Source organism: Lepidothrix coronata, unplaced genomic scaffold (assembly GCF_001604755.1).
Source record: "Lepidothrix coronata isolate B3197 unplaced genomic scaffold, Lepidothrix_coronata-1.0 Scaffold141, whole genome shotgun sequence".
NCBI classification, from domain to species: domain Eukaryota; kingdom Metazoa; phylum Chordata; class Aves; order Passeriformes; family Pipridae; genus Lepidothrix; species Lepidothrix coronata.
In genome coordinates, this window is record NW_016690321.1 from 2215874 (window position 1) to 2241325 (window position 25452).

Sequence of the window (25452 nt, forward strand, 5' to 3'; positions counted from 1 at the left end):
AAATCCAAACTGGATACAAGATGACTTATTTTCACCATGAGGACAGTCCAGGACTGGAACAGATACCTAGAAAAGTTTTGTACTCTCCTTGCTTCAAGTTTTTCAAGGCCAGACTGGATAAAGTCCCTCACAACCTGGTCTGACCTCATAGGTGACCCTGCTTTCAGCAGGAGGTTAGACTAGAGACCTTGCAAGTTCCCTTCCAACCTGAATCTCCCAGCAATCCTATAAACATGGGAACAGATTCAGTTTAATACTGAGAGGTAATATACATGATAAAAAAACCTATCAAATTCCCAACCCAGCAAGAGTCTGCACTGCCGTCTAGAAAGGTCTAAGAAAAATATCTTAGAAAGCTGCCTAATCAAAACAAGCCCTCAAAAGAAAACAACCACCAAGAAAAACTAAAGTATTCTGAAGAAAGAAATGCTGAAATTACTGTAACAGATCCATACTATGTTGCCCTCTTTTAGAATACTGTTTATGAGTATAGACAAAGAACAGTCAAAACCCCTCCACAACACTCTAAAAACATGAGAGCTCAGCATAAAGAAAGGTGTAGGCAGAGGGAAGATTTCACATGAATAAAATCTAACATTTGGCCTGCAAATCTTCCACAATGGAAGACAACACAGGACCAAGGTATACACAAAAAAAAAAAGCACAGTTTGAAAGTATTGTAACAAACATCACCCCTTTGCTACCACAATATAAATAAAACCCAACTCACTCTCAAAAAAAACCCCAAAAACCTGTAGGAGGATACAGAAGGAAAACATATTATTAACAGAGAAAAAATTAATTGAACACACATGTTGTACACTGAATTTCAGAAGTCCTTGAGGATTTTATGGTTTATGTACCTATAGGTACAAAGATTTACTTGTATATTAGAGGATTAGAAAACAATAACAGTACAAGCTTTTCCATTTCTGGCAATGACATAATTTTTACAAAGTGAAAGGGAAGTTAATATATGTAAGATCATTTTACAGGCCTGATCCAGTGCAGCAATTTCTGCATTCCTCTTTTTGCAGAACCTTGACTCTAACTTTCTTTTGCTTGCCTGCATACATTGAACAATTTCGTGATCAGTAACCTATATTTTTCACTCAGAAGTCTGCAGTTTTAAAAATTTTTGCTAGAAAATGCTACACAGTTTATTTAATGTTCTAAAAAGTCTAGAATAAGCTTATTGAGTGACATCCTTTTCCATCTTTCTGCGACATTTAAAAGTCACTTTATTGGGTAGTTCTTAATTCAAAGAGATATATCTGACAAAGACCCTTCTGAAAACAATGAGCAAACTGCCCCAGTAAAACTTCAAAGGCACTGTTTACATTTTCATAAAATTTTTTCTTAGGCCCAGCTATCTATTAATGAATTTTTTTGAGATTAAAAAACTTAAAAATTAAAATATTTAGGCCTTATTTTCCCAATTACAGTAGTGACATCATATTGCAGAAAGGATAAGAATATGGTATTTTAAGTTTTTGATTACGTGACTGAGGAGGAACTGAAGAGAGGAACAGCACATAATAGTCAGAATTATTACAGCTGAAAATACTCTTCTTTCTCTCCTCCATCCACAATTCTTCTACAATTCCTATGCACATTCCTTCCCCACAAGTCTCTTAGTTTCCCTTCACTCTATCATCACCATATCATGCTTGGCACTCTTTTTGTCTTTTTTTTTAAGAAAACGGAAGCCCAGAGTTCTCACTAAGTTTCAACCACACACAGCATTCAGCAACCTCAACAGATCTGGTGAATTGCAGGTGTTTTGAAAAAGCACATTCTAAGTCTTTAGTCTCTCTTGACTCACAGCTTACATTGGAAGTGCAGTTGCCCTGAATATGTAGAAAAAGAACGGAAGGTGAAGGCAAGACAGAACTCTTGTTTTCCTCCCAAGGAAAGAAGAAAAGGTGGAAAATGGCAGAGAACTCAAAACACTTAGGCTTCTCTTAGAAGGACTGCAGGGGGAGCCATTGATTCCAAGAGCAGAAATAAAGGAAGAGCACTCTACACCTGTTTCTCCTGGCAAGGGATGGAGAAGGCTTCAAGATTCTGGCAGCTGGAAGCAGAAACCAGAAATAGACCCTGAAACAGCAGGGGGGAATTCAATAGAAAAACTCAGGTTTCTAAAAAAAGGGAACTGCAAGTTGCCGAACTCCATATTTTATTATTTCAAAGATTTTTTTTTCCTTAAAAATCCAGGCACCTGTGAATATCCAAATTTTGACAAAAATTTATACATCGAGTGTGCTAAATAATAAAAGACAACTTGTTCTATCTAAAATATTAGACATTCAATACTTAACTTTCAGGAAATAAAATATACCAAGATCTTAGATGTAATAAACTATTACATTTTTTTTGGTCCAGAAGTGCAACACCTGTTACTACAGTTTCAGACTACTCTTTCTAAAAACATCTTCAATGAGACCCTGATGGATTTGGTTAATGAGTAAACTTAATCTGGAATTCCTAGATAAAGTCAGCAACACTCTGAAGGGCCAGAAAGTTTCAAGGGCAAAAGCCTCATCTTTCCTGAATCCTGGTGTCAGATATCACATTTTCCTAACAAGATTCAACACTTTCATTAGCTATCCTAGCCCACCAAAGCTGAACTCAACTGAACACCTTTTCTCACTCATTTCATACTTTCTTTCAAAGCTGTAATTTTTTTTCTTTTCATTAAAAAAAAAAGGAAAGAAAAAAAAGGAAAAAAAAAGACTGCAACCAACCAGAAAAGACTCCTCTAAGGGTTTTCATTTGCTAGCATCTCAAGCAGACACGAACCAAAAACCTTATCTTGTGTACAACTACACTCCAGTGAGGACCAACCAAGGTCAAAAGCTGCTTTCTGACAGTGCTTCACATTAAGTGATAATTTTAACACAGCCTACTGCACACCCAGCTCAAGACTGACAAATTTGGTGTTTTGTCACAACAACTGCTTTAAACACCAGTGGCCCTCCCAGTCCTCATCAGCGACAGTGCTACTGTAAACAGGCCATCAGCATTTATTTTGCCTTGGTAATAGTTGTTTTAAGGAGAATTGCACAACTGAAATCCAATTGGTTGAAATCCAAGCAATAAGTCACTAGGCAGTACTGCTAACAGTGGTGGAAGCCCTGTTCTATAAAAGAAATCTCAGAGACCATTTGAGGTCTAACAGAAATGTAGTCACTACTACAAATGAAAGGAAAGCTGAGTCACCTCTCTGCCTGGCTTTATCGTAAGCACTCTGGGCAAACCGCATTGGTGAAAATTTTACTCATTAGAAACAGATTAATTAAATTTTTAACTTAACTTCTTTCAATAAAAATGCAAATTAGCTGCTAACACTTTAATAATTTTTTAGGAATAAATAAGAGTTAAGCTGACATCTCAAAATATGCATAAGATAGCACAAATTGGTTAGCAAAATTAGTCCCAAAATATACTTTTTAGATTAAATCTTAATTTCAGTACACAAATAAAAGCACTAAAAAACCACTTTAGGATTAGTAATTTAAACTTAAAAGAAAGAAAATAACAGAAAAAACAGCTCCTAAAATAATAAAGCATGAAGTATTTTTCTGAATCATACAGAGTAGTCTTAGAGACAAGGTATGCATGAAAAATTGTCTCAATTTTTGGTCACTTGCAGGATTTTGTTGTATTGTACAGCACTGCGAGGTTACTGAATGTTCACTCGAACCTATTTCTACCCTTTTTTTCCTCTTAATTTTGCCAAAGCATAGTCTCGGCATATAAAAAATGCCAACAAAATTTGTGAACCATCTCCTAGCCTATTCACTATTTTCTTGAAGCTTCTCAGCAGCATCTACATTGAGTATTTCAATGTTATTACCATACACAGTCCTAACTGGTTTTCCTGTTAGTAAAAAGAGAAGTGAAAGCTCACTAATATAATCCTACTGCAAAGTCACACATCACATTCAGTGCTCCCTGCTAAGCATTTTGAATGCTAACACACTTAAAGCACATATAATTACCTCTAAAAATTACTAATCTGATACCGATGTTCGTTATGCAGCCTAATGGTATTTTAATTCCTGGCTCACTGAAACATTACAACATTAACTGGAAGAAATGCCAACATGTTAACATAAACCATTATTAAAACATGCATCATCCTCATAGAGCAGCAGGGCAGATCATCAACGGAGCTCAATTAATCATTAGGACTATAGAAGCTGTGTAACTCAGAATATATGATTTATGTTACACACCTAAATAAGCACAAAACCTGCAGCAGTGGTTAAAGACTAAAAGTTTTGCCTTTAGTTTCAGCTGTCACTAATTAATCACATGCAACTGGAGAAATAACCTATGGCCCACTTTCTTTGTAGTATTTAAAATGTTTGTTATTAATATTCTGTGAAATAGCCAGCCCTTAACATGATTTCCCTGGTAAGCTTAAAACAAACAATTTTATGAATATCATGAAAAGGACAGTCACACTTTGGAAATCCTAAAAAGACTGTGATCCCAATCACATTTCATACTGTACAGATAAGAAACTTTACTTAATTAAAAACTTATTATTTTTTAACACATTACTTAGCTACAAAGTATTTCAAACACAATAGCTTATATATATATTAAAAATATAAACATATATATAATATATACATAACAATTCATCTAAATCTTGCTCTGAAGCAATTTAAACCACCTAGTTTTTTGCAGCAAGATACCGTTTTGTCAGTAACACTTCAACACCAAAGATGTTTAAGTCACTCAAGTCGTGGTATGACAGGATATCTAGAAATACCATCTGAAAACTTCAACTCTGAAGCTGCCAAGGAAGCTTTGAATAATAGCTCAGCAATCTCGGATAAAAAATGCATAAAGCATCCTGAATTTAAGCAGAAGTGCTCTCCCTTTCCTGTACCACAGTTGATGATCCATTTTTTAGTGTGTTCCATCCATGCACTCCATCCATTTTTCAGTGTGTTTCACACATACATAAGTATGGATAGATCCCAGAAAAATCTGAATTTACTAAGACACAAAAAATTCCTGTATTTTCTTTAATTAACTTTTTTGTATTATTCTTCAGCTAAAGATCATGAGCATTTCACAAACCATGAATTCTTGCTAAATTCAGCAACTGTAAAAAAAGCCTTCTACACTTTCATAACAAATCTTTTACACTTTCCATTTAGGGGAAAAATCTGACCCGAAAGCCCTTGAACTGAAAGTTCACCCCCCCCACTACTTTGAGCAGCCACTGGTATGCAACCTGGTGATTCTATTTAGCCAACTCATTTTACAGTCAATTTACTATTTATGGTGCAGACACACATAAACGAGTTATAGCAGTTTAAACTGACATCTGTAAGTGGCTGATATTTTGACATACACATTGTTAACCACCCTGACAGAGAAGAGAGAAAACATGTTAACTGCTTTCTCCGGCTTAGATTTGGAAATCAAGATGATGCATTGCCACAAAAGGACAACAGGCACAAACAGCAAAAAGGATTTTCAAAGTCTCAAGAAAGGAGATGATAATCAGAATTAAAGAAAACTAAATTACACTTTTGCACTACACATTTAATCAACTTCACTGCCACAAATGCTGTTTAGGAGTGACTGAAAGTGACATAAACCAGGCACACATAAAGAGGTGCCCAAGTTATTCTGCCTTAAGAGATCTGACCACTCAGGCAACCAAGAGAAAGAAGAACTAGCTTTCTTTGCTGTGTTCACGGAAGAGAAATCTATTATGTGGCTTCTAAACTCATAGAAACTCCCAGTGGCCCAGAAAGCTCCTGAGCAACAAACAGCTGGAGCCTGAAAACAATTCTGTTATAAGCTTTAAGCATGTCCCAGGCATCCACGTTTCACCACTGTCCAAAAGGAGAAGGCACACAGGCTATGCACACTCACAGTGTACGACTACTTTCCAGTTTCTCCAATTATTAGAATACAAATCCAAACTCACACTGCTGCTTGCTTGTATAATCTTCCAAAATTAAGCAAGATTATTAAAATTATTAAATATCTGACAGGCCACCAAGCCTTAAAACACCCACTTATCTCTGGAGCAGAACCTGGGCTTTTCTACAGCTTTCCTCAAAACCCTTAAAATGCCATGGGAATAACTTAATTCCCTAGGAATTACATGTATAAACTGTTGAAACCAACCAATATGGTTTCAGAGTACTTCTGTAACATTTCTTAACAACCTAATTCCACACAGGCTTACTGCATCTGTAGACACCTATTACCTTCTCCCCTCTTATAATACACTCTTGTCTACTACTCAGAAGTTTCAGTGATTTTAAACAAGTGACAAGAAAAGTTTACATGCTTTTAATGTTGCCTTTGCCCTGTTGCTTTTACAGGGGAACCGATACTGTGTTTTTGCAGAGTTCAAGTGTCCTTAGTTGTCCAGTCACCTTTTCACGTACTGCAATGATGAAGACCATCACTACTATTTTTAGTGTTAAAAATAAAAAACCACAGTCTTCTCATCAAACCCCACATCCACTTCTTCCACACCCAACAAATGAAGAAAAAATTTTGAGGAACTGAAACAAATTCACGCCGATCTAGTTCACAAAATGAAAAGGAAATTGTCCTTGCAGGGTCATGCAAGTGTATGAAGTCTTGCAAATGTATGAGGTCAACAAGACCAGCAAGTTTTACATCTTTCAATGACTCAGTCAAACTAAATAGACTACAAACGATTTTTAGAGTAAATCTAAAATTTTTAAAGTAGGGTAGAGTAAGCTTTTACTGCCCGTGGCTTAAATTTCTCCCCAAATACCTATCACCTCAAGTCTGTCATAAGACAGTAAGTCTGAAAACATTCATCAATACTTTCACATCTATAAGATTTTAAGCAGTTGATTATATAGAACTGTCACATTCACATGGACTACAACCACTGCCAACAATTCTGTAAAGCCAATACCAAATGGAAAAAGGTCAAAAGGCAATATTTTGAAAAGGCAGAAAGCCCTCAAGCTGTGTGCCAATAGTACACGTGCATGAGAAGAGAGACTTTGTAAGCAAAGCCACAAAGCAATGTCCCCACCTGTCTCCAACATCATAGTGGGACTGTACCATGTAAGCTCTCAAATGCAGAACTACTTTTCCAGTTTTTTAAGCAAAAATTTGCTTTTTTTGGTCTACTTTGCAAAGTATTATAAACTGCTATAATCAGCTGAAGAAATGCTATTGGCTGAGAAAAAAATCTAATGAGAAAATATTTATGAAAAAGAAAGAACCTTTAAAAGAATGGAAAAGGTGAGTTTGAACTGAATGGTTTCTTAAGACTGAAGTGTTTTCTTCCTCAAAAATCACACACCTATTCATTGCAATGACATTCCAAGCCATTACATTGCCTCTACATGAACTGTACATATGAACAGGCTGGATCAAAGGACCATATGGTGACCATTCTTACAGATCTCAAAGTCAATTTGGCAGACCATGGTATTTTCCAGGAGAAAGAAAATACATCATTGTGTTAACCTTCTCTTTTGTGATTCAAAAGCACCTTAGGTTATTCTGAGATCAGAAAACAGAGAGTCATCTTTCAGTTTGGTATCTATATTTTAGCAGTCTTCGCTATGGATAAGTAGGTTTCAAATGAGCAATTCATCTTCCCTCTGTAGAATACTGTACACCCAGCTGGCAAAATCTTGTTCTTGATCCTGAATTTCTTTTAAAATGTCCAAGCAGCTAAGCAGTCAACAGCATTCCTTTACAACAGTTCGAGTAGCACTGTCTGTTTAATTCCATGCTCTTTTTTGCAAAGTTCTCAACAATTTTACCTTATTTATAACTGCTGTTTTATAAAGCCAGTAGACCCTGATAACATACTATACTGGTTTTTGCTGGAATAAAGTTAAGTTTCTAGACAGTAGCTGGTAGAGGACTATGTTTTGCATTCATGCTGGAAACAGTGTTGATAACACAGGGATGTTTTAGTTACTGCTGAGCAGCGCTCCCACAGCATCAAGGCCTCTTCTGTTTTTTCACACCAGCGAGTAGGCCAGGGGTGCACATGAAGCTGGGAGGGGAAACAGCCAGGACAGCTGAAGCCAACTGTCCAAAGGGATATTCCATACCATAAGGCATCATGCTCAGCATTAAAACTGAAGTCAGGGCGTGGGTGAGGGTGTATGTGGAGGTTGGCAGGGGCTGCCATTGCTCAGAGACTGGCTGGGCATCAGTTACTTGGCAGTAAGTAATTGTTTTCCTTTTGCATCATTTGTTGTTTTGTGGGTTTTATTTTCCTCACTCTTTGTTTTTTGTTTGTTGGGTTTTTTTGGGGGGAGGGGGTTTGGTTCTTTCCACCCCTCCCCACCCCCCCATAAATTACTACACTGTCTTTATGTCAACCCATGTTTCCTCACTTTTATCCTTACAGTTCTCCCCCTCTCTCTCACTAGGGGTGCAGGGAGTGGGTGAGCAGTTAGTTGCTGACTAGGGTTAAACCCCATATCATAATTATAGCTCTTTGTTACGATGCCTTGAAATTTCGAAATTCGAAGTTATAAACTCACAAGCAGGTTTGCCTGGGATTTCTTTTCCCCATGTAGAAAAGTCCAACTGTGTAGTGTTTTGTAGGAAAGTGTTTTAGATTATTTTGCTGGCCACGGTCAAAAAATTGAAGAGAAAAACTAACCCCAAATTTCTGCTCTCCTTGATGGATTATGGTAATTTATATTTAAAAGAAGAGGACTATGTCATAACGCTTTTACAAGCTTTAATAACATGTCACTAAAAGTGAAGGCTTTATTAACTTAAGATTTATAGTAATTTCACTCTTTACTGAGAGTTTAATGGATTTTTTTTTAAAAATACATGATATGCAAAGATTTTAGTTCTCAAATTACTCTCCTAAGGAAGTTCTCAAATTACTCTCCTAAGGAGTTGTAGCATTTCCAGGTCTAAAAAAGTAAGCTAGCAGAGCATGATGAAGATGACATCAGTCTCTGTTGTGAAAAATTATCTTTGTGCTCAGACTAGTTCTTAAGCTGCTACCTTTTGGGAGAAGCATTAATTGTCTTGTTAGGCAGAATATCTTTCTACTTTTAAAAGACTTTACAATATACTTCATACAAAGACTCCAGGAACTTAGTATAGTTGCAAGTCAGCAAGTCAGAAAGACTAGCTACTCCTACAACTCATGTTCCAGAAAAATGATGGAAACATAGCCTGTACATCAGGGCACAGAAATGCTGGAAGCTCCACAAGTAACCCACCAGCAGATGTCAAAAATGAATAAACTAAAGAAAAAAAAAACCCAAAGCCTACTTTCCTGAATCCAGTGGAAAGGCAACAGCCACATGAGTAAACTGAAACCTACTCTGACTTGTCAGGTATTCACAAGAAAATACACTGAGGTTGAAAGCTCAACTCTCGTAACAAGCCAGTATTTCCCAAGAGTAGCAGGGATTCATACTGCAGAAAAACCATTGCCTGAAAGCACCGTGTACTGGGTCAGTATTAGGTGGAAAACAGCTTTTTTAAAACTACAGCCACAAAGCAGTCTCTTAATTTCATTACTGTCTAGGCCTTCACGCTGAACGTTTTAAATTATTTAGTGCCATCTGAATAGAAACCCAGTTCCATATCACTAAGTAGGATTATAATCCCCAGAGGTACAGGCATCAAGGTTTTGGATGCTGCAAGTTTAACTACTCAATTAGGATCTTCTTTGCACCATATTAATTCTAAATTGCACAAAATGAAAGCACCAGCCTAACTTCTGCACTATTGTCATCTTTATGCAACATCCACATCAGAAACTGAGCATAACTTACACTTAAATGCAGTTAGAGGAACATTCATGCTTTTAGAAAAGATACCTCCTGATTGGCAAGACTCTCTCCTAACAACACTTCCTTCTGAGGAATTTTAAGATTCTGCTTAAAAATATAAAAACACCTAGCTTAACACATCAAATAGAAATACTACTAAGACAGACTCATGTTTCTTTATTCTCAGCATATATGAAATAAAAGCAAGACATAAGATACTCGAGTAAGACGTAAGCTGTTTAACCTTTTCATCATCTCTGTGTGAATGCCTCAGGACAAAAAAACCAAAACCAAAATCCAAGAACACCACAACAAAACAGCCAGTGCCAAGAGAGTTCTGAAGAGTGATTCAAAGAGAAGGTAAGTGCTAGCTCACAATTAGACACCAAGAGGCAGGAAAAGAATTAACCAGGATGAGAACTGGTAGGCAATAATGTAAGGGAAAGATTCGTGTTGACAGATAAGAACAGGGCAGCAACTTGAAATAAAACAAGGATTAACAGAGGACCTCAAGACAGCTTGGTAAGTGGCAACAGGACAAGCCTCAATGTTTGTGTCATTGGTTTTGAAAAAGCCAGAGTATGAAAAAGTAGCCTAACTCCTAGTCTACCTATTCAGTTCAATAATGGCTTCTATAAATAGTACTAAAAACTTTGAATAAAAATACACTTCCCCAACACCATACAATACAGACTCTTTTCCCTTTTCCTGTACTTATTAGGAGTTGAGCATTATTACAAATCCTGTGCAGTCGCATTTTTTATCAAAATTTTGTATACCTAGCATTAAAAGGGCAGAACTAGCTATTTTTCCTCCTTTCCCTTCTACAATACTGAATCAAAACAACAATTCATAAATACCTTTCTATAAATTACCTTAGTCAAAGTGCCTCCCTCCCTCTGAATTCATAGGTTTTTACTTTGAGAGATGAAGGAACAACTACGAGGTGAAGGGGATATTCTACATTTAACATGAGAATTTTAATTGCATTTTTTTGATAAAGAAGGTTGCTACATAAGCTCAAACTCCTGCCAACACTGAAAGAAATCTAAAAATGCTTCAAATCAGGCACAAAATTTTAGCTTCCTTCTGCAACATTTTGCAGCAAAGGAACAACTGAGAAACCAAGTTTTAGTGTTGTCTGTGCAATAATTCCTAACAGATGGATGATAACAGCTAAAAAGAAATCAGTCACAAACAAAAATCTCGGTGCTTGTTGATATTTTCAGAGTACCAAGGTTGTTAATGGAAAAAGCCTAGCAGTCATTAGTGGCAAATTAATCACCACAAAATAAAATCAAAATCCAAATAACAGTAAAGGGGGGGGTTCTAAGTAGAAATACTGTTTTCTTTTCTACTCGGTATGATGGACAGGTAGCAGATTTCACTTTGGTATCATGGAATCAGAATGATTGAGTGCTTTTGGCCTCCCACCAGCAGCCCCAGCAAACAACACTGGGGAGAACACTGTGGGGGTCTTGCTGGTATTCCCAGCTCTGAAGAAATCAGTCCTACAAAATTCCCTGTACTGTACTGGTGAGCTTTTAGCACCTCATGGTGGTGTTCAGTGAAAGGTTGGACTCAATGATCTTGGACATCTTTTCCAACCTTAACGATTCTGTGATTCCTTTTTTTGTGAAATGATACTTCACTGTATGATATTCATTAGCATATCACATGGATAAAATACACCAAATACTACTACTAAGCAAGACTTCCATATCTGCCAAAACTAACTACATTTGAAAAAACTCTATGGTCATTTGAAAAAGCTTATTTCTGCACAGTTGCTTTCCTCCTTTGTGGTACTATTAGATAATTACTGCAATCAAGAGCATGCTATTGACAGGTACCAGCTGTCTTTACCACGTTGATGCCATTTTAAGAGAAAGAGTATTTTCTGTTAGTCTGAAAACAAGGAAGAAACTGTGAGATCAGACAATGGAATCAGTTCATATGAAAAGCCCCAGCCACAAAACTACCAAGACAGTAAGTTTCTCCAAAAGCAGCCAGTGGGGAGAAGGGGAAAACACACTGGCACAAAACACACTCTCTGCTGGAAAGCAACCCGAAGAATGACAAGAGGATATGCTGTCAAAAAACTAAAGGGAAGAATTTTAGAAATTTCCCCAAATATGCAAAATTGAGAGAACACAATCACACCTCAACAACCACAATATTTAAAAAAAAATAAATTACAAAATTAAAGTGTATGCATTAATAACAGTGATAAAAACAAACACTAAAGTGAGAACTGAGTCCATCAGTAACTTTCCTTAAGTTTAATTACCAAGAAGTTGCCTCTCAGTTTCTGTTATTCATTTCAAGAGTGGCAAAGGCAAGCATGAAAGCTAACTGTAACAGGTTGCTAGGAGTCAAGCAGGAATATCACTCTTCATGATGCCTGACTGCAGAGATTAAATTTTCTAATCACATCTTCCACAGTGTTAAATAGTTTGAAGGACATAAATATTTAGTCTTTAAGATGACTTGCTCGGTTCTACATGAGGTATGATTTTTTTTTTCTTTCTCCAAACCAGAGGAAATCTCCTTTTATCTTCAAGGCTTGATCTTGATGCTTCAGAATGCTATACAGTCTAGGATGCCAGAAAATATGAAACAGTTATAGAACAAAACCAGTTCACAAGGCATAAAGCACAATAAATAATTTGTTTTCCACTATATGATAGAATCTTCATGAGTAACATTTTACGTTATTTTCTGACTGGTACCACAAAAAAATTAATTCTTGCAGTATCCAGATCTTTATATCCTGATATTCTTGGTATCTCTGCGACAGGTGATTTTGATGTCATCTCTGACACCCCTGAATACTTCATTCAAGTGTACTTCAATCTACAATAAATTGGGTTCCTCAAGTTATGCCGTTGTGATTCCAGAAGAAAAGTACCAAGGCTTCTTAGTGGTTAGGACTGCTGACAGTGTTAACATACTCTCTTTTCCCACACTACTGGGCAAGAACATAAAAAGCAAAGTGAATGACATCTATTAATTAAACTTCCTTTTAACTGAAGATTCTGGAAACAAATACTGATAACTGGTCATGGGATCCACAGGCTGAAGTAATTGAGAATATTATTCTAAACACTGCTTTTCCAGTGACATGTTACTACAGGAACCCCTCTTGCTTTGTCATTTTGTGGAGTCACAAGAGTCAGTTATTAACACCCTGAGACAGAGAACTTCATGTAGTGAAGTTCCATGGTTCTAAATAAAGGCAGAACACCTTGATATCAATATAACAAAGATAAGCCTACAAGCTAGCATATTTACTTTCTTTCCTTCAAGTTTAATGCATACATATGGAAAATAAGACACATCGATTTTTGACTTGAGATCAGTTTATGACAGTGTCAGAAGTGATTATTAGGTGACACTTTGGCTAAGACTCTTCTTGGCAAAATATAACAGCATGGAAAGGATTTGGCTACAGAGTCTAGAGATAATTTTCTTGCCTGTTCAAGTGCTTGAAGTGGTAACAAGAACATTCTGCAAGAGGACCAAATGTAGGTTTCCCACTTTTTGTCAAGACTAAAACTGAATAAGGGAAATTCTGAACTGTGGGGAAGCACCTACCAGACCCCTGAGCATCTTGCATTCTGAAAAGAAAAAAAATAAATGTATCAAACCAATCATAGCAAGGACATTAAATACTCAACAGAAATGCTTCAAGTGCAGCTGACATAAAGGCATTCCAGTAGGTAGGCCTGGGCTTTTGTCTTTTGGTCATGAAGTGGTTTTTAACTTGCATTTTATGTTTGTCTTAAAATACAAACAAAAAAAAGTATACAAATACATTTCCTACAATCTTTCCACCTTTTGCAACAATAGCTTTAATACTGTTGTTGAAGTCCTATAAGACTTGAAGAAGTAACTTCAAGACAGAAAGTTTGCCCACTTTGATTCTGAGGCAGCCAATAACAAGTGCTACCAATCACCCTAAACAGTAATTTCATTCTTTGTATTGCATGTAAAGATACATTTTTGGATAGAAATTAATTATTACGAGCAGAGGGTAAGAATAGGAAATAATTCTGACCTCATATACGATATAATCAAACTTATCATCACTAAAGTAGCTGGAATGAGCTTACTCAGCATTTACTAATCCTGTAAGATCTATGAGCTGCAGACTCAACTTATACAATGTTAAGAAGAGCTTCAAAGGAGCTGCTAATATATGAAGTGTTCCAAGTCCTTGGAACACTTGGAATGTTAAGCATTCATAGGAAATAAAATGCTAGAAGCCAATGTTTATAGCTCAAAAAGTATTTCTAGTGAAGGCAAAAGAACAGGTAAACCATGGGATTTTTGAGAAGAGAATGTAAATTCAGTCCAAAACTACTGCTGTTACTTAAATATGGGTGTCAAAAACCCCAAACACCTAGAAAAACACAGAAGAAAAGATCCACTAATCTGAACAATAACCGTTATAATAATTATATAATTCACTTTTAGTTATGGATGAGTGTTTTTTGGAATGAGTAAAAGGAGAGAAATGAAAAATCCAAATAGAATATGAATAAGTAGTTATATTACTGTCTTCAAAGCATAAAACTAGCTTTTTGCAAAAAACCTCATGTCTCCTGCCTGGAAGAGTTGGGATGGGCGGGAGGAAGGGATGTCCTAACAAAAGGAAAAAAACTGAAATACATTACTGAAGACTTAAAAAAGATATTTCTTAGAAAAATATATCTTTATGAAAATGGGTCACTAGATCATGTAAACATTTGCAAATCAAGAGAATAATTTTAATGGCACTAGACAATACAATGGAATATACTTTTCCTAAACTCTTCTAGGACAAATCCTTCAACTGCTATAAAATTCTCCTGGGACAAGGGAAGAGAGGATAATCATTTATAGACTAAAGAAATACTGGAAGATAGACTTCAGTGTACATCACAGGATAGGGAGAAGGACTAGATGTAGTCGTGACTCTTTTTGGTTTAATATATACTGATCCTATCTAGCTCTTTATTAATAACACTGAATACCAGATGCATGATTCCCAATCTCCCATATTCTCTAAACAGAGAATTGTCATTCTCTAAATGACCATTCTTCCTAAACAATATTGAACACACATTTTAAGTATTCAAAGTCAGTATGTATGTATGTATAGATATGTATATATATATTTTTTTTTTTAAATTTAAGCTCACTCAACTTTTTGAGCACCTAATGCTGGAGCAGATACAATATTTGCCATTACACCCAGAACTAAGCTTGCCAACAAAAAGCATACACTTCATTGAAGGAAAAGGCTAAGTTAAGTAAGTTGCAAGACAGTTACTTCAATCTACTTCAGGCCACAAGGACAAAACAAAAAAGAAAGCTATGTATCCATAAATATACACACAGACACCTGTTTGTATACACATAAATATGTACACACACACACAGATCCTCTCTGTGAGGTGAAAAGTAAGCACCAGTAACCATGCTAAAAATCAGTAATTAATTGCACCATGATGTCTCCTCTCACATGTCTATTTCCCACTGAAACCTGTAATCACATCCTTGTCAAAAGATGGATTCAATACCCTAGATGGCTGCAAGTACGTCCACTGATATGCTCTCATTTGTCAGCTCCTAATCTAGAGCCAACCTTCCTTCAAAGCTGTTTAAAATAAACACAATTCCTAAAGTACAGGCAGCACAATTGCCAAATCCTCTCTCTAATAATTACCTTGTAATTTGGTGCATACAGCTTAAAAAATATTTTTTCTTAGACTCTAAAACAACTAAAATATCTCCCAAAGGTCCACCTAAAAAACAGATTTCCATTTTAGTCCTATAGTTTTTTTTGCTTTTCCAGCCTGTCTTTTACACAAAACTACAAGCAAGCTAACAATGATTCAGATTTCCCTGAAATTTTGGAGCCATGTTTTAAACACAGATCAGTTGCAGTGTTAACACTAACTGGTTGAGATAGCCAAGACTATAAACTATATTTATAAACCTACTGAAGAATATGATAATGGCTATGTCTTTATGCAAACCAAAGTAATTTGTGTCTCAACATCTGCTTCTTCAGGAAGTAAGCAAAGAGCACTACACAACCAACACTATATTCAACAGCACACTTTATACCCTCTTGTCCCAACAAGATGTGCTGAGAATCAAGAGGTACCTTTAAAAGCAACGTACAATCCTGTCTCACAGCAAAGCACATGCTGGCAAGTACGAGGAAACAAGAATCAGAACACCTTCAGAATAGGTCAGTCAGTAATCCACAAACACTGACGTCTGCACCTAAGGGCCCACATGTCTAATTCTTTAAGTTGAGAGGGTAGGTGGGTAGGATACAAAGCTTGACAAGCCCTTTCAGTTCTAACAAATTAAATGCAATCAAGGTTAGTATTTTTGTACAAGTGTTTCCTCTCTCCTTCTTGGGAGTGCCCAAACCCACAGGTTCCAATCCTTAGTGGATGACAAAAACCCCTGTCTTTCAAAAGGCTTTTTAAAAGGTTATTTTTTAAGTATCTCCATGGTAATACATAATAAATATATGCATGCAGGTATTTATTAAAAATACCACTACCAATCGATGGTCATTCCCCTGTATCCCCCATTTCATGCAAGTAAGCTCTTGTTCCTCCAAAACACAGTGGCATTTACCTCACTAACCTTGGGACTGCCTTCCTCCAGTATTTCTCCCTCATCAGTTTGCATGGGAACAGGATCTGTGCAAAGCTCTGCAGAAATGCAAAATACTGCCTAAAAGGTAAAAAAGAAAAATATATTTTAAAAACAATGATTTTTCTGCCTTTAACAGTATTATGTGAGATTGCAGCGCACATAAAGAGCATTCTAGGCTATGACCTTTAATGTTGCCGTTCTGCACATATTCACTGAAATTATATGTTTTACACAAAGAAGTAAGACAACTGTTATTCAGGATAGGACATAACTACTTAATTAAAAGAAAAAACCCCAAAACAGTAAACAGGAATATACTTTAAGTGTCATTGCTGAGTATTTAACATAGTCACTGTTTTTACTCATTCAGGCTACAGTCTTACTAAGGAAAGATCACACAGACTAGACCTGAGCAATCCTAGCACTCAGTAGGAGATAGCTTTTGTGCAAATAGAAGCTTCACATATTCAGTTTACAGACAATCTAAAGGTTATTAGTTTGAAAAATTGTTAGACTTCCAGTGATGCCACAGTACTTCTGTGGCATGGAAGTCTTACTTTAGGGATTTTTTCCCTGACTTCATTTTAAAAATAAATACATTCTAGAATCTACATGGTTCAGGGAACTGATAAAGTCGTTCACCTTCAGGTCAACATTTCCAATCTAACCCAGGTCAACAGCTCCCAGGTGTTTCCAATATTCAACACCACCTGGTAACTTATTTTTAAATTTGTTTGACAGTGTCAATGCAGTTCCAACTGAACAAAATCTACACACCAAACTCCGTTCTTTGAATTACAAAGTTACTTATGGAAGAATGCAATATAGTTAGAGAGATTTGGGTTACTAAGATTAGAATGCCTTTACTCCAGAGGATAAGCCATCTTTCAGAAGTAATGGATCAAATTAGTCAACTTAGGAGATCAAACGCACCAGCATGAATTCAGCTGGAATTTCTCACTCACAAAATGCAAATGTAAGCCATGAGCAGATCTGTAACATCTCCAGGTATGTTGAACATAAGGGCTCACACTGAGCTGTTGGCCTTTAACAGCTGTCCCTCTCAAGATGGTGTAACTCTTCAACTGCACCAGCATTTAAAATCCATTTCAGGTCCCTCCATTTCTGCACCTGGGCTACAGAGCTGCCGTCTGTCACCTTCACAGCAGCAATTCAAGCCTGGAAACTGACAGCTTTGGGAGTGCAAACAGCAAGGAAGTCAAAAAGACAAAGCTTGGTGCACCATCTAGATGCACCTCCCTCACTTCAGCGTTAAAGCCTGTTCATAGGGTAAGGCTGTCTGCACTGCCAACCTCTTCTGTATGTTGCACACAGCTGGACAACATCTGTCATGGCCCTTAAGTTGACTCAAGGAGCAAAGAACACATTCTACAAATATAAAGGGCCTGAAACTACAAAATGTTACATATAACTCATTAAATCTTATAAACAACTAACTGTTATGTTCGGTAATATTGTACATTCTCATGCAAAGCATGGGAGCTGTAAAGACTTACAGTGTAGTAATTTCTGGGAAAGGAGGAAAAGGGAATGAGGATAAAAACTCTCACCCAAATCCTCACTAAATATTCTGCCTGCAGCATATAATCAAAAATCAGAGGTATCAAGTGCTAAACATGATCTCTACACCAAGATCCTCTTGTCTCTAACAAATCTTTCTGTTCTGTACCCGCAGTGTGGGAGGCTGGGCTAGGCAGTCTCTGTCCATGGTACTTCTTCACCACAACAGGTTTCTGAAACCCCACTCCAGAACTTCTAGAGCTGGGAGTTTTGGAGCATGATTTTGCAGTATCAGAGTCAAGTAATTGGGAAGCTCCACAGAATGTCAGACAGATAGTTCGATGTCTAATGGCCAAAACAGCTTTGGCCAGAAGGATTGCTGTGGCACTGAACCAGCCTCAAAATCAGAGATACGAGCAAGACTGAGTTTGACCTATAGAAACATTAAAAAAAGCTTATAAATAAAACAAGACCACTCAGGTCTGGCCAAGAGCACTACAAGGAGAAGTGAGTTTTCATTCAGAGTGCTGGAAGAACTCAAACACGAATCTCTGAAAAACTGCCATGTTTATCTTCTGAGATATCTCTCACTACCAGAGGAACTGTCAGTATTTGACACGAGTTTTTATATACTACTCCTGGGAAAAGACAAAAAACTACATCTTCAAGGAGTAAAAAATAAAAGGCAGTAGAACTAGGAAATTAAAAAAAAAAACCAACAAAAAAACCCCAACAACAAAATTAAGCAAGCTCTTCCACTGAGGTCAGGTTAAATAGACTGGAATTATCCACAGCTCAGAGATAAGGAAATAGAAAAATAAAAATTATAAAAAAGGAAATGCAAAAGAGAAGAAAAAGAGTTTATTCACTCTTCACTTGTCCCACAATTAATATTTTATCAGCTTTAATGTTTAAAATACATACTGTATTATTTCATACAATGCTTAGAGTGAACTCACACAGGACGGTAAGAAGGTAAAAGCTTTAATAGGCTTAGTAATTTACCAGAAAACTTGACATGGGGAAAAAAAAGTCCATGAAAAAAGCCTTGTAGCTGGTGCAGGAAAACCCTAAGCCACAGACTACAAGAGGTGTTGCAAGAGGAAGGTTTGCTGAACACTATTGTTTTATTGGGTTTGGGGTTTTGGTTTGTTTTATTATTGCATTTGCTTCTGGGTTCTTTCAGGGGACAAAACATCAGGCAATAAACTATGAGCCCAATTCAACACTATAATTTTTATGTTCTTTTTGCATATATGAATCACAAATTCCCTCAGCCACTGGCACAAGAGTGCTGCATCGCAAGTTTATTTATTGCCAAAAGCAAACATTTTGAGATTCCTGAATCAATGGGAAACTTATCTCCATAGCAGACTTTTATAGTAGTCATTTACAACCCAGGGTGATTTCTCAGCCAACAGAGCAACTGCTTACTGACAGCATGTGAAGAAATAACATCATTATTCCAGTTGTTGACACCACCTCTTCAGTTCACTAGTGTCTGACCAGGGGGATGAAGGTCATACATAGGGCAATTTATTTTATACATGGAGGACAGACAGTAAATAAGAACTAGTATCCTATAGAATTGGGAAAATGTCAAAAGCGTAAAGGCATTTATTCACTCATTTTCAATGCTTATGTGTTATGCCAGGTTCCCAGGTGATAAAGTTTACAGATGCCCATTTAGATTTTCAGATGCAACACTTATCGACAAAGTCACTACTGGAAAAGGTCAAAAATAAGATGATTCTCTTCTTCCACTTTTGCTTACAGCCATCAAAACTACTTCAGATGTTACTGAAAACCCCCAATCTTTTTACTCACTTGATATCTTTCAGAAAAATTAACCAACTTCGACTTGAGTGAGAACGCCCAGGAAGGTCTGACAAACAGCAATGCACAGGTATGTCCACATACAATGTAGCAAATGCACATCTAAACTTAGGAACAACTTTTATTTAAATCTTTAAACTATAATACACTAATAAGAATCTACTCTCAAAAGTTAAAAGATACCTTAATATGAACTAGCTGGATTTCTTATGAACTTTAATGCCTACTACACTACTGTCCTGTCATAACAATATGGTTTTGGGACAATCCAGTTTAATATTTAGTCCTATTTATGTTCTGTCTCTCTGCAGTAAGGATGTACACGTTTTGTTTGGTGGTACGAGCCACAAACTCAGTGCAGGCTGAACAGTGCAGACCACCTATCTCTTCACTACTGCATTCTAACACACTGTGTCAAGTAAATCCTGAGCCAAATTTCCATACACTTATAAATCCTTACCACTGAAATCAATACCAGTGAACAAGGTACTTCCTCTAGGCCTAATCTTCCCCACACATAGAAAGGTCTGTCATTGAAAAACACAAGGTCCTCATTAGCAAGAGAGAGCTGGAATTCACATTTCTTCAAATTTGTTTTCATCAAACAGGCATTGCTGGGACTAAGCACCTTATCTAATACAAGGGCCTCACATGCAACAACACTTTCTTTTACAGATCGCCAGCAGCAATGAAATATGGACTAAAGAGAAAAACAGTTCCTCATTTGATAAAGAAGAAAAACCTGTTTCAAGCTTCTTAAGAGTCCAGCTGCAAGAGAAGCACTTATTAATGTGAAATCAATTGTTATCCCTGTGAATTCTCAAGTCTAAGTTGGATATGGTCCACTGAAAACCCCTGATGGTCAGTAAGGCTGCACAAACTATCACCATTACAGACATGAAGCAGAAATTGAAGGTAGGTCCCAAACAAGAGCACAAAGCAAAACAGGCACAAACAGGCACACAAGTGCTCTTCCAAGGTGATGATCTTGTATACACGGCAAACTTCAAAAAGAGCAGTTAGAACAAGGCAGTACTTTGCTGAACTGTGCCTTAAATGAGACAGTGCTTATTTGACAGAACTGTATCAATACATGATTGCTATCACCAGTCTCTGGGTACACAGACAACAAAGTGTTCATTTTTAACAGATGATCAAGCCATATTATATTTAATTGCTAAGCTTTATATTACATTGAGTCTGTTGAGAATGTACAAATGCAACATTAACATGGAGAAGAACAGAATTTTTTTTTCATCTCAACTTGAAATGCAAGTTGAGATGAAAGCAAGAGCATCTAGAAGAAAAAAGAACTTGAATGTTAACTTCATTACTTACAGGAAATAATCACCAATTCCAGTGACTTTAAAAATCTCACTGTAAATTAAGTAATTTTCGAAGATTACACATCATACACATCAACTTCAGCTGAAAAAAATCAAATCACATCACACAGTGAAATAAAAAACTTCACACCCAAAGCCACAGGAAATAACACACTAGAAAGCATATGAAAACAGCAATATATCCTATAGTTGGTTAAGAACTAGTATAGGCAACTGTTCTCACCTCCAACTTTCAAGATCGCAATATCGAACTTTGGTTGATTTTTACCTTTGACAGTTTCCAAGGGCTGCCAAAGCCCACAAGGATCCGTCCTGGCTACATTCAGTGCAAAAACGAAAACCTAAAAGGAGATAAAAAAAATTTAAGACATCAACCAACTGTGGGCATTAGTAGATAAAAAACATAAAAACAAAAGTTAACTGTCTCCAAAGCTCAGCAAATCTTACTGCCAAAGGATTTAGAAAAAGCCATATTCATGTCAGTAAAATCAAGTAGAATAAACAAAAATATGAAGGTCAAAAGAAGCAATACAGTACCCTCTCCCTCCTGTAATTTATGCAGTACTGGGGAGATGGGGGAAAGAGCTACAGTTAGATTATGGGTTCCTATTCCTAATGGAAAAAAGCCGTGTGCCAGTATCTATATAACTTTTAATAAATATAAGACAAGAACAGACCAATCATTCTTCTCCTGTTACTTCAACAAATTTGGGCCTAACAATACAATAATGATGTTAATTAGCAAAGAGGCACAAGAGAGTAGAATCCAGTGAGAATAATTTGGATTGAAGACAGGACACTACCTGTAGCTGAGCAGGACTACTATGGTGTTACAGCAAGGAGAATCTCAGTCTCTGCCACGTCAGAACAAAATTTAAATATCATGCCTGCACCTCCCCCTAATTCAAATCCTCAGAGTAAAGATCTACTGTCAGCAGCGAGGGCTTTACAATGCATCAACCTGCTTCTTGCCTGGACTGAAAAGGAAAAATTTTAGCCAGGAAAGCAGACACACTTCTATTAGGTAGCCAGAGGGGAGGAAAAGGAAAAACAAATAAGAAATAACCCAGCCACCCAGAATTTATCCACCATTCCTCTGAGAGAACAAAGCGGGGGACCACCCCCTTCCTCCAAGTACTGTGACAGTTCCCAACCAAGTATTAATCAACTAACTACAACACTTATTTTTGAGTTCAGGCACTCAGGCAGACAGAGATCTGACTTGGTCTCTGTTACCTTGCAATAGCAGAAACAATTCATTGTACCTACATATTCCTGGCTTACATATATAAAGTCCTGCTCTGACAGGTTAGAACTGTATGCACAGACAGTGTAACACCCCAAATATTCTGTATGTATTTCTGGTTCCAATATAATCAAGTGCACCAATTTTCTTAGCCAGGTTATGAAATCCATGAAGCAGCAGAATATCCTGTACAGAAGCAGGATTCCTAAACCAGCTTTTTTTCCCCATCAAGTATTTTTTACAGTGCTGCACACTATTTCACACTTGCTCACCAAATTCTTTACCTACAGCAAATACCGCCTTTCTGGTCACCTCACATACACTGCCTCTGTAGGAAGATCAAGATATCTCAGGTGCACAGAACTGAAAGACACAAGTTGCCATCAGGAAAATATTTTCTTAAAATTCTCCCCTCAACCTCCCATCCAAATCTGGAAAAACAGTAAACACTGGTAGCATGTGTGACAGAATCTCCTACTGACTATGAGATACAACAGAACAGTGGGAGGCTCTAAAAACATAATTTCTATTCACAACTGGGAAAAAACATGGGGTAAAACTGGTTTCTTGTATAAGAACTGAGAGAACACACACAAGTGCATTCAAGGAAAGTGATTACGTAATCCTACAATAATTCCTGAATACTGAATATTGTGTGTAAAAATGAATCTCATTACCTACCAAAAGTCGGGTATTTAATCCTATTTTGAAATAATAACATAGCAGCAGCACTGCACTCGCTAACACTCCAGCCCATTTCAAATCATTCATAGTCTGTCTTAACCACAGCTATCATTAAATACTTCAATTTTGGTTTTGCAAAACATAACCAATTCCCAGGAATGAAAAGAGGTCCAGAACTACTGGCTTACCACTATACATCCAAGTTAACATCACTAAACCCTAAATTATTCCAGTTGCCATTATTCAGGCACCATAAGAAAAGGGTTTGTTGTGAAGGTAACGAACAGGTGGCATTTTTCTAAATTCACTGCATCATCTTCTTGGCTAATACTCATGCTTAATGTATAGCATTGACAAACTGTTCCTGTCTTTGGACTAGCTGCCATAAACTGAGTATTTTTCTCCTGATCTTCTAGCATTAACTAAGAGCTTTCTGGGAATGATTTCCATTCAAACAAGTTTTGATTAGAAACAGTACATTAGGTGATAAAAGGAAGTTTTTGCTCCCACTGTAGTTTAACTGTCCCTTTATTAAGTGGGTAGATGCTTTACAGAAGCAAACTTTAAAATGAAACTTATTTCTGACTTATCTGTGGGATGATTCTGATAAAGCAATCAAGAGCACACTCTGCTCAAAAGGCCTCAAGCTGTCTAAAAACAAACCAGCTGCTGACAGAACTACACAAAAACATCACGTATCCAATTAGGATATTGGGAAATTGGCCTAAAGTCACTCACAAATTCAAAAAAATACAGAAATATTTCGTGTTTTTCCATGTACAGCACACTGGCAGTGTAACTGCCATGATTTATTATAAAAATTATTCAAGACAACCCAGGTCTCACTATGGTAGTTCTTTTCTGCTTTATTTCACTTTTCAAGACTTTTGAAGAGGGAAACATAACTCGTAATCAATTAGAAATAATTTGGTAGAAGGAGACAGGCTACCGGTGCTTCAGAGAGGATTTACAACCCCTATTTCACATGGTTTAGAACAATCTCTTTGCATTACTTAGGTGGAAGGAAATCCAAGAAGGATTAGTACTTCAAGGAAAAATGAACTAAAGATATCACTCTAAACGAAGCAGCTGGGAGGAATGGGAACATGCAGAAATCTTCAATCTCTTACTAAAAAAAAAAAAAAAAAAAAAGGCAGAGAATGGCATTGAGGAATGGCAGTCACATACTCCACCAAACGACTGTGGTGTTCTACAGCAAAACATGACATGGGAAAAAGCGTCCATTATGTTTTAATTCAGTGTTAGCTGCACAGATTCATATTTTGTTCAGTATTCATTCTCTGCGGTGATGTTTTTGGTAATACATGTGAAATGGTTCAGTGTTAATGTAGATATAACACAGTCAGTTTTAGCAAGATAAATAACTGTAACTTGGAGTACATATCATATACATTAGTCTGTACTGCTCTTCTAAGGTAACATGAGAATAGAAGGACTATACCGAAATTAAAGACAAAACACAAGTCCCACTTCACAGCACCAAAGTCTTTTTACATCAACAGCTCAGATATAAATTAGCAAACCACTTTTATAAAATAGAACTCTCCTGAAGATGTCAGGGTTTTTCTCCTAAATGGACAATTAGACAACATCATCTGCTCAAGAAAATACAATCATTAGTGAGTTTGGGGGTTTTTATCATTAAAGGATGTCTCCATTTTTGACTCACTGTTAAGGAGGAGATGAAAAACACGCAAAAGGATGCATCTCAAATGGTCCAAAAAATCAGACTTTTTATTTAGAAAATCCTGTTTCTAGCCTTTGAGTCCAAAGACAGTTTTGAAACATAAACTGGAGACAGAATATTGCATTGCCACCTTCCCAATGTTCCAAAACATTTACATAAACAACATTTAAGGTGCTAAATGTTCCTCTTCCCACTAAAGGAAAATTGAAAAGTCTATTTTTAAAAATGTTTTGTTTACACCTTTTTGCCACTTTCTACTGCACAGAGCAGCACAAAAATCCACTTCTCTCCTGCTCATACTACAGGAACCATTAAAGTTTACAGTGAAAATAAAAGGTATTTGTCTCTACTTTGCAGCAGCAGCCTATTGTATACTAGACTACACATTACTTCTCGACTGTGATCAAGGTTATATCCCAACTATAATCAGCCCAAAGTTGCCAACTGGTTAAGTTTTCCAAAGTCCTTTATGCTTTGTCCCACTCTGTCTCTTCACTGTGACTGAAGCACATATACACACACACTTTGCGTACTTATACACATAATGTGTGTACATACAACATTTATATGTAACAAAACGTCCTCAAAATTATTTCTGGGTTGGTTTTTTTTTATCTTCAAGGTCTTCAACAGTAGCACAACGCTTAT

General features: G+C 36.8%; 1 protein-coding gene across 14 annotated transcripts in view; it reads right to left on the reverse strand.

The window, feature by feature from the left end:
* TNRC6B (trinucleotide repeat containing 6B) overlaps window positions 1-25452 on the reverse strand; it is a 141331-nt gene that overhangs the window by 104838 nt on the left and 11041 nt on the right. For 8 of the 14 annotated variants that reach the window (XM_017827609.1, XM_017827607.1, XM_017827608.1 and 5 more), the window contains 2 exons: window positions 21435-21507; window positions 16443-16541 (listed from right to left, as the gene is read on the reverse strand). In XM_017827609.1, the coding sequence (XP_017683098.1) occupies window positions 16443-16496 (54 nt within the window). In that variant the 5' untranslated portion in view covers window positions 16497-16541; window positions 21435-21507. Of the gene's footprint in view, window positions 1-16442; window positions 16542-21389; window positions 21406-21434; window positions 21508-25452 lie in introns of those variants that run through there. The other 6 variants (XM_017827625.1, XM_017827624.1, XM_017827613.1 and 3 more) reach the window with 2 other exon arrangements.